This window comes from Theropithecus gelada, chromosome 6, assembly GCF_003255815.1.
Source record: "Theropithecus gelada isolate Dixy chromosome 6, Tgel_1.0, whole genome shotgun sequence".
Lineage (NCBI taxonomy): Eukaryota > Metazoa > Chordata > Mammalia > Primates > Cercopithecidae > Theropithecus > Theropithecus gelada.
This window is the reverse complement of record NC_037673.1, coordinates 123,825,498-123,840,504: the sequence shown is the minus strand read 5'-3', so window position 1 is coordinate 123,840,504 and position 15,007 is coordinate 123,825,498. Positions and strand designations below refer to the sequence as shown.

Genomic DNA, 15,007 nt, shown 5'->3' with positions numbered 1-15,007 from the left:
AACCACACCCAGTACATCTTGCCTGGCTTCTACAATTTCATTGCAGCTACCAGTCTATGGCCAGAGGATCTTCTGCCAAGTCATTAAGAATGAACGTGTCAGCCGGGTACGGTAGCTCACACCTGTAATCTCAGCACTTTGGGAGGCCAAGGTGGGTGAATCATGAGGTCAGGAGTTTGAGACCAGACTGGCCAACATGGTGAAACCCTGCCTCTACTAAAAACATAAAAAATTAGCTGGGCGTGGTGGCAGGCGCCTGTAATCCCAGCTACTTAGGAGGCTGAGGCAGGAAAATCGCTTGAACCCAGGAGGCAGGGGTTGCAGTGAGCCAAGATCGCACCACTGCACTCCAGCCCGGGTGACAGTGTGAGACTCCATCTCAAAGAAAAAGAATGTGTCTACACTGCACACAGCCAAGGTGCGTCCCGAAGCCACAGGAGCCTGAGCAACCTTAGGCGACTGAAGGAAAGACTTCGCGTCATGCCCTCTCTGTCGAAGACCTTTGGTCCGTTCCTCCCTGGATGCTCCAGATGCTTTGACGATCTGTTTGTTTATATACTTCAGCTCCTCTATCAACCTAAGAGCCCCTCGAAAGAAGAGGCAGTGTCTTACTCATCTCTCATATCTCATTTTTATATCTGTCACTGCTCCTGGCACATTTATGCCATCATTCCTTCCATCCACAAATACTTGTTAAGCATAACAGTGTGCCCAGGACTGTGCTAGACATTCAGTGACAGCTAGACAGCAGAGATAAAACAGACAAAATCCATGTTTTCATGGGGCTTACATCCTGGAGGGGAGACAGACAAGAAAAAAAAAAGTAAACAAATCTCGTATTTTTAGAAAGTGCCTATTTAAAAACGTTAAAAAGGAGATGTGATACAGAGTAATAGGGTCCTAGTCTTTGCATATGGAGGTCAGAGATAGTGTCTCTATGGTGGTGGCACTTAGGCTGACTAATTGACCTACAGAAGCCAGCCGTGTGGCCAGGCGTGGTACCTCACACTCGTAATTTCAGCACTTTGGAAAGATGCTGAGGTGGGCAGATCTCTTGAGGTCAGTAGTTCGAGACCAGCCTGGCCAATATGGTGAAATCCCATTTCTACTAAAAATACAAAAATTAGCCAGGCATGATGGTAGGCGCCTGTAATCCCAGCTACTCAGGATGCTGAGACAGGAGAATCACTTGAACTCAGGAGGCAGAGGTTGCAGTGAGTCGAGATTGTGCCGCTGCACTCCAGCCTGAGTAACACAGTAAGACTCCGTCTCAAAAAAAAAAAAAAAAAAGAAGCCAGCCATATAAAGAACCAGGAAGAAGAGTATTATTCTGAGCAGAGGAAATAGCAAGTGCAAAGGCAAAAATAAAAATAGTGTGCTCCATAAATGAAAGGCAGAGGCTGAGCACTGTGATGTCCTGAAAGGTAGAAGAATGAGAAGGCATCAGGGAAACAGGAAGAAATAGATCAAGCATGACTGGGTGGATCGTGCTCAGAGCTTTGGAGTTTATTCTAACTGCAAGGGGAAATTCCGGCTGGTTTTGGGAAGGAGAGCAGCATGCTCTAAAGTACATTTTTACAAGATCACGCTGGTCTCACTCTGGTCATAGAGAATTGACTCAGTGGCATCTGAGGAAGAAGGAGGAAGACCAGCAAGGAGACTATTGCGATCACCAGTTTAGAGAGAATGTGGCACGGACTGGAGTGGCAGCAGTACAGATAATGAGAAGAGGTTGGATTGGGTTATATTTTGGAGTTGAACCAACGAGATTTGCTGAAAAATGAATATTGCACCAAGTATCGAAAAAAAGAAAAATCAATGAATGATATGAGGTGGAGTTAAACAACATGACAGCCCAGTCTTATCTTTAAAGCCACTGCATAAACTCCCTAGCACAAGTAATTTAAACATCATCAGTATTCTTACTATGCCAGAAGCAATATACACTGGACTTGATTTCATCTGGTAAGGACATCTGTGATCAGAGGCTGGAAATAATGAACCACATAAATAAATAAATAAATAAATAAATAAATAAATAAATATAAAATAAAACTTTACCAGGTCTTCTGTCTGAGGAATCTCATGGCAAGGAACTGTGGACAAAGAGAGGCTCCATTTAAAGCAGAGTAGGGGGCCAGGCATGGTGGCCCATGCCTGTAATTCCCAACACTTTAGGAGGCTGAGGCAGGAGGATCACTTGAGCCCCAGAGTAGGGACCTGCATGAGAGACATGGGGAGACCCTGCCTTTACAAAATATTGGAAAATTAGCTGGGTTTGCTGGTGTATGCCTGTTGTCCCAGCTACTCGGGAGGCTGAGGTGAGAAGATGGCATGATCCTGGGAGGTCGAGGCTGCAGTGAGCTATGGTCATACCCCTGTACTTCAGCTTGGGTGACAGAGCGAGACCCAGTCTCAAAAATAAATAAGTAAATAAAGAAGGGTGTGGCCTGTGAGACAAGAAGAGACGTCACAAAGGGCTGCCCCCTCCTCTGTTCGGTCAAAAGACTGGGCCATGTGTGAAGAAGTGTGATGTAAGCTATGTTTGTCACACAAGGAATCGTAAGTAGCATTTACTTGTCATTATATACTGCCAGGCACAGCACTGGAGAATACCTGTTAAGTCCTCATTTAATCCCCACAAGCCTATGAGTATAATAGATATTCTTATCTTTGTTCAAAGCATGAGGAAAGGGAGGCACAGAAACATCACAGAAAGAAGAGTAGCTAGGAGGATGGCGATTCCATTCCAGGATGGGTGACGGAGGGTGGTGTTAGTAGTTCTTTGCCCCTCCTGAAAGTGGCAAAGAACAGCCCAAATTTTGGACTCCTTAGGAAAGGCAAAATCAGCAGTTTCTGTCTGTGACCTCTATCAAACTATTTGGATGGTCCATCGGTGAAACTACCTTTGGGACAATTCTGATGAACTGTTCAGAACCCAATCCTTCCCAGTTATCATCATCATCCTGCCCCCAACACCAGTGAACCCAACTGATCTACTCTTATTCTTGCTGCTCCATCAACCTGATTTCTAAAGTAATTCTGACAGCGCGACAGGCCTGTTAAGGACTTGCAGTGAGGACTGGGCTCCCAGCGTCTGCTCTCTGCAGACAGCATCGATCCCACCATTGTTGCCAGTCAATAGATCTTTATGGCAGACTTTGCTAGGAAGTATGTCAGCTTTTTGAGCCTTACGTTTCTGGCTGGTAATATCTTTCAAATGGATTCCCCCATTCGAATATCCTGCAGGCAAAATCTTACTGCTTTCTCCATGCTGTACATCATGCCTGCTTTACACAAAAGGTTATCAGTGTTCCTTACACTGCACCTGAAAATGTTTAAGCTAGTCTTGCCTCCTAGGCATATTTTCACTACTGCCAAGTATATTTAACCAAGAATGCTATTAGTGACTCAATAAAACCCAAGTCTGGAGTTTCTAGACCAAAGTTAATTTCTATTTTTGCCTCTATGTGGTACTAATGTCAAAAGCAAAGAGCCCGAGGGACAAGCATTTGAAAACCATATGCTGGCTGATTTAGGACTCTATCATTTGTGCCCTATAGCTGTAGGTGAAATAGATTTCTCTATAGATGTTTGGGAAATTATAAATAGGATTATATGGCTTAAGAAAACAAATGTGTTATTGCTATTCATACAAAAGGTTTAAAGGGCTTCCATCACAAAGAAAGATCTCAGGAGTTGCATATACATATTGATTAAAGTAAGTCGTACATAAAAATCACAGACTTGAAAAGGATCGTAAATAGAATCTGCCCCAACATTCACAAAATTATGAATGAGGAAAGTCTAGATGGGTGCCATTATGAATTCATCATCTCTAATATTAATGGGCCCTCAACATCTCTCAGAGGGTTTGTTTTCATAATCGTCTGGTGTTGTCTGCCCCTGTCTCCTGCTCTCATTCTTCTCACTGTTTTTGACTCTTGCTACTTTCAGTAAACCTGTTTTCCAACTTCCAGAGGCCCCATACCACAGTAATCAAAGTTACTGGCTCTGAATGAGATGCAAGTTTGGCTCCATCACTTACTAGATATATAAATTCAGGCAAGTCACCTAAATGTTCTGCACCTCCGTTTCCTCATCTGTAAATTAGGAACAATAACTGCAACCATCTCATGGTATGTTGTGGCCATTAAGAGAGCAATTCCTGTAAAGCTCTTATAATGATGCTTGCATACCAAGTGCTCAATAAAGATGAACTATTACTATCATCATCACCAATGTAACTGCCCTTCTGCCCCCTTTTATGTCAGCAGATTCTCTCCTGCCAGTTTATCAAGAGAAGGAAGGTCATCTGATATAGACTTCTTCAGATTCTCCTCCCCATTGCCCACCAGCACCCCTGACACCTAGAAACCTGTTTACACCTATTCTAGCCATGCTTTTCTTCCTCATTCTGTTGGGAATGGGAAGTACTCCTTGCTAATCTCTCAGTCAGTGCCCAGGATCCCATCACATCTCCCAGCTGTCTTCTCAGGAGCCTTATTGCCTCTATTCCACAATCCACTCTCTCAACCCGGTCTCTAGCCTCTCCCTCTTTTCTTTCACCATCTTCTCAGGTTCTGAGTCTTTTTCACCTTAAAACATAGACAAAGGCTTAAAAAAAAAAAATTTCTTGACCCTACACTTACTTCTTACTAACTCTCTATTTCTTTGCTTCCTCTTCTTGGCTTCTCAGGGAAGTTTCTGGAAGAGTAGTCTATAGCAATCTGTTTTCTGTTCCCATCTGAAAGTGAAGGGCTGTATACTCTTAGCCCTTCTCTCCCTCGTCCACTCAGAAAATATCTCACAATCTTATCTGACTCCATCCAGTTTCCCTCAATCTACCTCTTCTACAGAGACAGTTCTCTTTCTTTCACTTTATCTTTCTCCTAAGCTATGAGTTCTGTCAGAGCAGCAACCATTCCTCATTTGTTCCTTTATCCCAAGCATTCAGTGCAGTCCCTTGCACACAGTAATCATTCAATGAAAGTTCACAAAATGAACACATGAATGACCTTCTCAGAATCATATAGAATCATATGATTCCTTCAATCTAATTAAATGGAAGCTTTACTGTGCTCCAACCACATGCCAGGCACAATGGAGGCTTACAGAGATTAATAACACATGGCCTTTGCCCTCCAGGAGTTGTTTATCATCCAGTGAGAGGAGAAGAGCAATGGAGAATTGATGCATGAGCAGATAAATGACGGAGGGAAGAACAGAGCTAGAGCAGGAAAGAGGGGAGGGGAGAAGGAGATGACATAAAATAGATTAATGTCATTCACTCATAAAAGCTAGGATATGCATTAAGAGGCCAATAAAGGTAAAACACGTGTGCTTTTTTAAAATAATAATTTTAATCCAATTTAAAAAGAAGGAATATGTCTAAGTCTAGTCAAATAAATCATGATTTCATTCTAGGAGAACAAACTTTTTACAATTCTCTGACACGCCTGGTTTTTTATACAGAGAATACATTGAGACCTAGGAAAGCCAGGAACACTGACTGTTTGTCACAGGCAGGAACCTTTCCCTCAGCTGCCAAGGTAAACAGACATATCAAATCTCAAAGAGAAGCCTCTGTGGAACTGGACATTTGAAGGTATTTGGCAGTCCCTTAATCACCCATGTATTTTAGAAAGGAAAAAAAAAAAGATAGCTATGTATGATGGTTATCAATTGGTTACCATCTGACCATTTTAGACTCCTAATGTCAATAAAAGGAGTTAATATTCTGGTTAGAGTCATTGATCCAGATTGGGAAATCCGAGTTTCAAGGGAAAATTGGGTTGCTGCTGCACAGGGAGGGAAGAACTATGGCTGGAACCCAAGGATCCTGTGGATTACCTCTTAATACTCCCATGCCAGTAATAAACGCTGATGAGAAATGTCAACAATCAAAAAAAGGCAGGACAAGTAGGAATGCAGATCTTTCAGTAATGGAGGTTTGAGCCACTCCACCAGGTAAATAACCCCAAGTAACTGAAGTTTGGGCTGAGAGTGGGGGAAATATGGGATGGGAAGTAGAAGAGAGAAGCCATAAATATCAGTTATCATCTTGTGACCAATTACATGAAAGACGTTTGTAATAGCTCTTAATGTTTGTTACTTGTTTGTTATATGTATATACTTATTTTTATTTGCTATTTTCTTTTTTTCCTTTTTGTTTTATATGCTAGTTGTTGCAAGTTAACTTTAGTATCTAGGAAACAGAATATTCAGCAGAACTGTGACTTAATTTGAAAAAAATTTAATATAACCAGCAATGAATCCAGTGAATGTTGGGACTTGCATCTCCTCATTTTAGGAAGAGAGTATGAGCATGTTCACTTCTAAGATGAATTGCTGTATACTAGGTGGAAATACAGGGTTTTTTAATGTATAGGAATGCAAACGTGTGTGGAGGGTGCATATAGGAGTTAGATAACCAAAGGAGTGTACATCAACAGTTATCAACTTATTGCCTTTCAGCTCTAAATTTATCCTTCATTGCCTGCTCTACATAAACGGATATGTGCCCTCCAAATATTTTTCTATTGCCAGTTGGCCAACTGTTACGTATTTTCAATCAGGGGCGCTAGAAAGACATTGCAAAAGGAGTTTTCCATTCTAGTTCCAGTGCACTCAGAGCACGTAGTGCGCTAGCTCCTAAAGCACCATGCTTCTGCAATGTAAGCACAGTGCCAATGGCTGCGCCAGTACCTGGCTCCTGGAGCACCTATGGCTTTTCCAATGCCTTGTTTCTGTAGCACAAATTGCTTATCCAGAACCAAGTTCTTGCAGCATGGACAGCTTCTCTAGCATCTAGCTCCCGTAGTACACTGTGGCTAGCAGCACCCATCAGCCAACAACTTCCCCTTTTTTGTAGCAGAGTGCTTCTGGTGAGACTTTTCCATGAAGAAGTTTTTTCAAAAGTCCTATAAAAGTTCTAGAGGGCATATTTCCAGCAAGTTCTGCTAGAATAGTACCACAGCAGCCTCTCTGGATCTGAGTGAGCTGTGGCTGTGCCCTTTCCAGCAGTTCTGGATCACACCCTTAGTGGGGTTTCTTCTTTGTACATTCTATCTCCACCCTAGGGGTAGTGGTTCCTTCTTATAGCTGCTATTCCTATATTCTCTAGAGATCTATCTACTTCTTACTAGCCCATCCCCCATTACTCCAATCTCCTATTATAGTTAGTTAATAATTCTTTATATTTAACTTTCTCCTTTGAAGTTACTTTGTGTCCTAGTAGCAATGACCACACCTAGATCTTGGTATATATATACCACTCTACAATAAAAGGTACCAAGGTTCCTTTGAGAAATCGTTCATTTTAGGGCTGCAGCAGGAAAAATAAAAAATGAGCCTGGAATATCTTCTAGCACCAGAAAGTAAGAAAGCACTCAAAATCAAAAAGATGAGTCACGTCAAAGGGACACAATGGGTTGGGTGCAGTGGCTCACACCGGTAATCCCAGCATTTTTGGAGGCCGAGGTGGGTGGATCACCTGAGGTCACGACTTCGAGACCAGCCTGGGCAACATGGTGAAACCCCATCTCCGCTAAAACTACAAAAATTAGCCAGGTATGGCAACACAGGCCTGTAAGCCCAGCTACTAGGGAGGCTGAAGCATGAGAATTGCTTGAACCCAGGAGGCAGAGGTTGCAGTGAGCCAAAATCGTGCCATTGCACTCCAGCCTGGGCGGCAGAGTGAGACTCCGTCTAAAAACAACAAAAAAGCACACAATGGCCAAAGCTGGAATGACCTGGGCAACAAAATACATTATGTAATACTGTTTTATAATCCAAAATGTCAAATCAATACACATGAGTCCTTACTGACATAAATAAATGTTTGAATAAATGCAGGAGAAGAAACAAATCTTCCTTACAGAAAAATTCCAAATAATATAGGCAGATATTCCTTCCTCAAAGACATGGAGCTTGAGTCCTGCCCTTCATCCCTAAAGGTAGGATAGACTTAGTTACTTGCTTCTACGGAGTAGAGTACAGAAAGGGGAAAATTGTAACTTTATGTGGAGAAGCCTAGCACACTACCTCAACCAACTGATGAAGGTTAACCAAGTGATGACATCAGTGATGTCACATGGATATCATGATATGATGTGAAGAGAAAGAGCACTTCAACTCCGGTATTCTCTTCAAAACTCATAACCCATGTCTGATCATGAGAAAAACACCAGACAAACACAGATTGGGGAACATTCTACAGGATACCTGGCCAGTTCTCCTCTAGACTATCAATTTCAAGGTCATGAAAACAAGGAAAGACTGAGAAACTGTCACAGATCAGAAAAGACAGGGGAGACATGACAGTGAAATGTAGTGTGTTGGTCTGAGCTGGAATCTGGAAGAGAAAGAGGACATTAGTGCAAAAACTGATAAAATTCAAATAACATCTGCAGTTGATTTAATAGTAATATACTACTGTCAGTTTCCCAGTTTTGACAAACTAATAATAATTTAAGAAGTTAACAATGGGGGAGGCTGGGTTTGAGCACACAGGAGCTCTGTACTATCTTTGCAACTTTTCTATAAGTCTAAAAGTGTTCCAAAATAAAACAAATTTATACTTAAAAAATTTAAAAATTACTGTGGTTTCTGTCTCCTGATTGTACCATAAGTGATACAAGGAGCCAGTCTAATTATCAAAGGAATTATTTTATGGATCCAATGTACACCATCAAATTGATACATAACAATAACCAAAGAGGAGGGGAGATGGAAATAGAATCCTTTGAAATTAGGCCATTTAAACTCTGCTAAGTAGCACATTACTAGACAATAAATTTTGGTTCCAGAATTATCTGGTCAAAATAAACAAAATGATACATTTCCTGATATTAGGCTGATTGCCACAGACAAAACTCAGATAGCAAGACCCATATTCTGGGTTCAGCTCAGAATATCATTTTTTACCTGCTTAAAAAGGTATCAGAAATGTTTTTCTCAGAACACCTTTAAACATTTCAGACATCTGTTCATGTTTATTTATGCTTTTGTTCATCATAAAGTCAAACATGAGTTGTAAAAATAAACTAAAAGTTGCCTCAGTATCATATTTCAGTGTTACAAGAACATCTGTTCTCAGAATTCTAGAGTCTCCATTAAACTCCAAAATAAAGCAACAGTTTATTTTCTAGAAGGCCCTAATCAGTTCTAGAGAGTCTGAAACCCATGTAGGCTTTTGTTTTGCTTACACAAACACTCTTCAGTCTGAGCCCTCAGCTCAAGGTAGTCTGCAGTTCTTAGGAGACAAAGTATGAATACAACTGAAGTTATTCTGTAGCTTTTTTGTCCTGGAATTAGTGGCAAACCACATAGTTTCAAATGACGAATATGCCCACTCTTCCCTATCCCACTAGTTTATAATAATGTTATTTTTCTTCAAGATGTCTAGGCACAACTGAGTTTTAAACTGGAAAAGTTAATGAAAGCAACATCACATTTGAGGTCAGTCGGCCAGAAAAATGGACATGAGCCAAATCCCACATCCCAAACATTTTGCCTCAATGGCGTGTGAACAAAATGCCCACTCTCCTCCTGATTTCCAACAGAAGCAAAACAAAACCCTGCAAGACAGTTTTTCCCTGGAATTGAGAAGCCTGTCAGGGGCAGAAAGACACACACACACACACACACACACACACACACACTCCCAGTCACTGTTTAAGGTACAGTAAAAAGGCTCTTTCACACCAAGCGTTCTGTGCACAGACGGCACAAGGGCTTCCCCTGGAGATGCTGCTTCAAGGAGAGCCAAGAGATCACAAGTCCGAAACAAGTAGTCCTAGCAAGATAAATAATCTCCCCAATTCCAAAGTAAGCAAGTAAAAAATTTTTAAATCAGCTTATTGAAATAAGTCCATTCAGACTAATTTCAAAAAATTCCTTGATGGCAACGAAGAGAAATTTGTGCTGTCATGCAAACTTGCTAACTTTTTAAAACGATTGTTTCCTTTTTCTAAATGTAATGTTTCACGCATTACAATTTAGTTGCACTTTAATTCCTTCTCACGTTTCTCAAGGCGAAAAAAGAAGTATAAAGGAAAAGGAAGTGGATGCAATTACGTGCACAGCAACAAGTTAGCCAGAAGATTTTGGTTTAAACTGTGAAATTTAGAAAAGCAACTGTATTACATGACATTCCATGATATAATCTTTACGATAATGAATATGAAATGTTAGGTGTAGACTGCTTTGAGTCCAAAATGCCATCATTTTAGAATTATAATTCTAACACAATGGAGACAAATGATACACTATGTTAGGAATTGATTTAACAAGTACCAAAATGTTCATGAATTTTCATTTATTACAGATAAGTCTCCTGAAAGTTATCTGAGCAAGCACTCATTATTTGCATCTCAGAATTCAGAGACAAAAAGATATGTTAGCATCAAAAATACCAATTTCACTTCTGAGTTAAAAACCAACAGGTGGTAAATTTTAACCACCAAGAAATTTTCTTGGAGAAATCAACAGGTAAAAACAGAAGTTAGGATACAATAGCTATGTTACCACAACTGCCTTACTGAAGTAAGGAGCCTAAATTGTGGACCCTACTCTAGAAAATGCATTCACATCCGCAGAAGTATGAGCTGTTGTATGATTGCGGAAATTTCCTTCTTTCCAAGAACTTTTCGTTATACTTAATTAACAAATAATGTATATGTACATGTACAGATTTAAAAGAAACTGTATGACTGAGATGGACGTGGCATTCACACTATGCTCTGTGTAGGGATGAAGAGGGAAAGCATGACCCAGGGTCATCTGCAGACAAGGAGGCCCCTACAGCAAAAACATCCCGAGACGGACAACAGCAGGTGGAAACTTACCACTGGAGCAGTTGGTCCCTCCCCAGCCAGGCTCACACTGACAGGTGTTTGGAGCAATACAGCGACCGTGGACACATTTATCAGCACAGTGGGCTGTCAGAGAGAAAATCAGTCAAATAAAGAAAGTTGGCACAAGAAAAAAAAAAGCCAACAACACAGCTGTTGCACATCCAAGTTTCAAGTATCACTTAAAAACAACATGCATGCTTGATAATTTTCTTCAATCCATTCCTCAGCCCTCTTACAGTCTGCTGTAGGACCAAACAATTCCCCTTCTTATTTTAGTATCGCCAAATAAATCCCATCACTTCTACTATTCTATTCTACTTCATGCTAAATTAGAAAAGACGTTTCAAGGAAAATTGCCTAATTCACTCTTTAAAAAAATTATCAGTGAGTATCAAATATATCCTTTTTGTGTCAGAAGGAGCCTATGTGGAGAAACAAACCACAAAGCAGGATATCAGGGCCTCAGAGTGACAGAGTGGATGGGGAGTATTATGATTATGTATTATGATTTTTTTTACTAATACATTCACCAGAAACTGTAGTCACACTTCTTTGTGAACACGTTGTTCACAACTATGACACAGCAGAATTGCTTGCTCTTTTTCTGTTGAGGAGGATATTTGAAAAATGCCACCCAGGTCTTTGGAAAACAGTAAATCTCAATGCTCTTTCATTAGTAAATATCTCAGGTGTACTCTACCCTTGCAGACAAAGGGGCATCACTGCAAACGTGAGTGAATGGACAGTCTGATGATTTCCAAAATAGGCATTAAAATACGCTGTGCCAAATCTTAGCATTATCAACAACCTTAGTACCATGCACATTGGTTAAACATTATTTAAAATATCTGGATATATGCATAATTGTGAGAACAACTTAAAGGGTTTGGGGTTCAGATATTCTAAAATTTTATTTAAGGGTGATATGAGGTGCTATGTGCTTTAGAGATGCATTTTATTAGTGCATGTCTTATTACAAAAGACTTACTGCCCAAATATATAAAACACCAATAAGTAAAATAAGCCTTATCTCCAGTAGCTCAAACTGGTAACATTTTTGTGGATGTAAAACCTTCAGGAATTTTTTCCTACATATTTTTCTCCTCAAAAAAATAGAATCATCTTTTTCAATATGCTTTTCCACTTAATATAATGACAATAATATTTCCATGTCATTAGTATTAATATATGTGATTCATGCACTAAGGTGTATGTTTAATATGTGTGTGTATATATGTATATATACACATGTGCACACACACACAGTGCATAAATATTGCTGAACCATAAATGACTACTTCTAAGGTCTTGATCATAAGATTGAGACATGAAGATATATAAGGGTGGGCATTTTAGGTGAAGAGAAAGCAAAAGCAACAGGTAAAAAGAAAAACAAATGAAATAAGTTATGTTGGGGGCAGTGTTTGGGGCAATAGCTTTGCAAGGTAGAGAGAGAGAGACTCTGAAAACCAAATTAAGGTATTGGGACTTTATTCTGAGAATTCGCTAGGAATAGTTTAATGAAAAGTATACATTTGTTATAAGAAACCAACAGGGAGATGACACCACAATGAAATAAAGTGGCCATAAATTTTGGAAAATACAAGCTCTCTTGCTCTCATCAGAATAACTCTTTAGCACCTAGGCAATTTAGTGAGGAATACCAGGACTGGTGAGCTTGGGACTCTGGTCGAGGGTAGAATTTTCTGATACTAGAATTAGAAGGAAGTGCTTAGCAACCTCATAATATTTGAGTCAATTACATATTTCATTGTAATTAAAAGCAGAACTTGCCTGTAACATATGAACACACTGGCCCTGCATTATTTTGATTTTTGCTGCCAAGTTAAGTCAATATGTGCCAACTTCAGGGTTCAGTGTCTCCTTCCACCTCTAGGTTTGTGTTTGAACTTGTAGATGTCATTCATTTGTAAGCACAAGGTATTGTTCTTTTGTTAAAATTTAGGTATGTACATACCTAAAGCCAGCAAACTACGATACTTGAGTGTGCAAAGTTCAACTAAATGCCACAGTAGGCTTGGGTCTAGCAGTGCAGGGTATGCTCTGGATGCTATCTCACACTGTGTTCAATGGCAGCATGGGTACAGGGGACTCTTCCACCAGTGAGAGCTCTGGCACCCACTGTAAATATGTTAAAACAAGAGGGTTTGCCTCCCACTTGTCTTAGGTGCTGATGGCATCTATGTTTGCAACTATTACAGTGAACAGCCTTCAGACCCAAGTTTACCAATTATCCTTCTTCAACATAGTAAAGCTACTAAAATTCTGTTTGAATATTTCCAGAAGTTTTAAAAATTAGATACTCTTTGCCTTTAATGTGAAACAAGACTTCTTTGACACTGTGCATTTAAAACAAAACACAGAAATTGAATGTAGTGGCTGATGGAAGGAAGTATTCTCCATATTCTTGAATTTCAAACTTTTGTGTTTAACAGTGTAGTTCCCACGAATTAACTTCATACAAAAGAAATTTTGTAAATGTTCATTTATAACGTAGATTTATATTAATACAACTTAAATTGTTTTTTATCTTGGGCATCTATGTAAGATTTTATTGGACAAAATAATTAATATTATCATTTGAGAATTTGAAAACTTCTGGGTACTCAAAAAGCTGGATTCCATCAGAGCAACCTAGAGTTTTGTATTCATCTGGCAAGGAGCTGGCTATGAGGGGAGAATGTTTCCGGTATTCTATGGACAGGTCTCAATTCGCTGCTCTCCCTTTCTTCTCTATCCTTTCATTTTTTTTCACCTTTTACCTTCATTTTCACTTTTTACCACTCGAGTCATCTTTCTCTCCCACACACTACTTTTTTGATATACACCACAGAAGCTGGAGATTAAAATTTGGTTTTAATTGTAGTTGTGTTGACTCTTAACTCCAGGGTGACACCAAATGAGTTCCGCCTGAATCAACTGGTAAGAAAGGTAAGATTGAGCAAGCCAGCCTAGCACTTTGCTCTCATATCAAGCTAGCACTTATTAGAATGGGTAAATAAATGCATAAGTTAAGCATATCTTCCAGAGAACTAAGAATCAGAATTGCATTTGGTTGGATCCCAATCCATTGTTTTTTTGTTGCTCTTATTTTGTTAACTCCAAAAAAGATAATAAGTAGATTTCTATGTGCAGAATCAAAGGAGACCTGCTTCAGAACACTTTGAGATTGCTCGATAATCGCACAATGTTCTCATGTGTGATTCTCGATAGTGCAAACTTTGTGTTTTATGAAATGAATTCCAAGAAGTTCAGTCAATTATAATAATTTTTTAAAATCCGTGATGGTAATTTTAAAATATGGATTACATTTATGAAAACCTTGAGCTAACATTTGGCCAGAGTCTGAAACAAAATGTGGATGTGTCATTAGCAGAAAACAAATTTGCCTGTAAGTTAATTAGGAATTGGAAGAGGGAATCTGCTTCCCTAATGATTTATTTTTTCTTAATTAAAGCTAAAGCCAATGGAATCACCTCTGCACATTGATGCCTAAAGACAAATAATGATCTAAATGATGAGAAATATTGTTGGGATGGAATCTAAAAGGAAAGAACACAAAATCCTACTTCTATGATGGAGAATCTTCACACATTAGACTCCCTTATACAAGTGCCATCTCTGCTCCATGCTCTTTTCCACTATCTCTGGGCTCTCCACATCAAGCAACAAACCTCATCAAAGATGGAAAAGAGCAAAGGGAAGCAACAGAGGAGGACAGAGTAAGCTATAGACCTCTCTATATTCTCTAATGTGCTAACTCACCAAGGTGCAGAAACACTGACTATGGCACATGCATGACACAGACGCCCACTCCACCACCAAGAGATTAGCTGAGCTCAATTACTACCTTGGTCTTACCTCACCCATTCAGCTTCAGATGTCACCTACTCTGGGTGTTGCTTCTATAACTAACATGCCCCACATGAAAAACCAATGTATGCTAAAGACATTAATTGTTCATGTAGAAAACCCCAAAGTGTACTAGAAAAGAAAAAAAGGAACAGAGGTCCACTTAGCAAATGTTCAGTAGCTGAGATACAAAGAATAGGTACAAAGGAACCATTATAAGTGCGGCTGTCCCATGAATGGGAATAGATATTTTATTCCCTACCCATGTCCTTTCT

General features: G+C 39.7%; 1 protein-coding gene across 3 annotated transcripts in view; it reads right to left on the bottom strand.

The window, feature by feature from the left end:
• Positions 1-15,007, bottom strand: part of MEGF10 (multiple EGF like domains 10) — a 171,473-nt gene that overhangs the window by 78,629 nt on the left and 77,837 nt on the right. For all 3 annotated transcript variants that reach the window (XM_025388767.1, XM_025388768.1, XM_025388769.1), the window contains one exon: positions 10,851-10,943. In XM_025388767.1, coding sequence (XP_025244552.1) covers positions 10,851-10,943 — 93 coding nt within the window. The remainder of the gene's footprint in view (positions 1-10,850; positions 10,944-15,007) is intronic.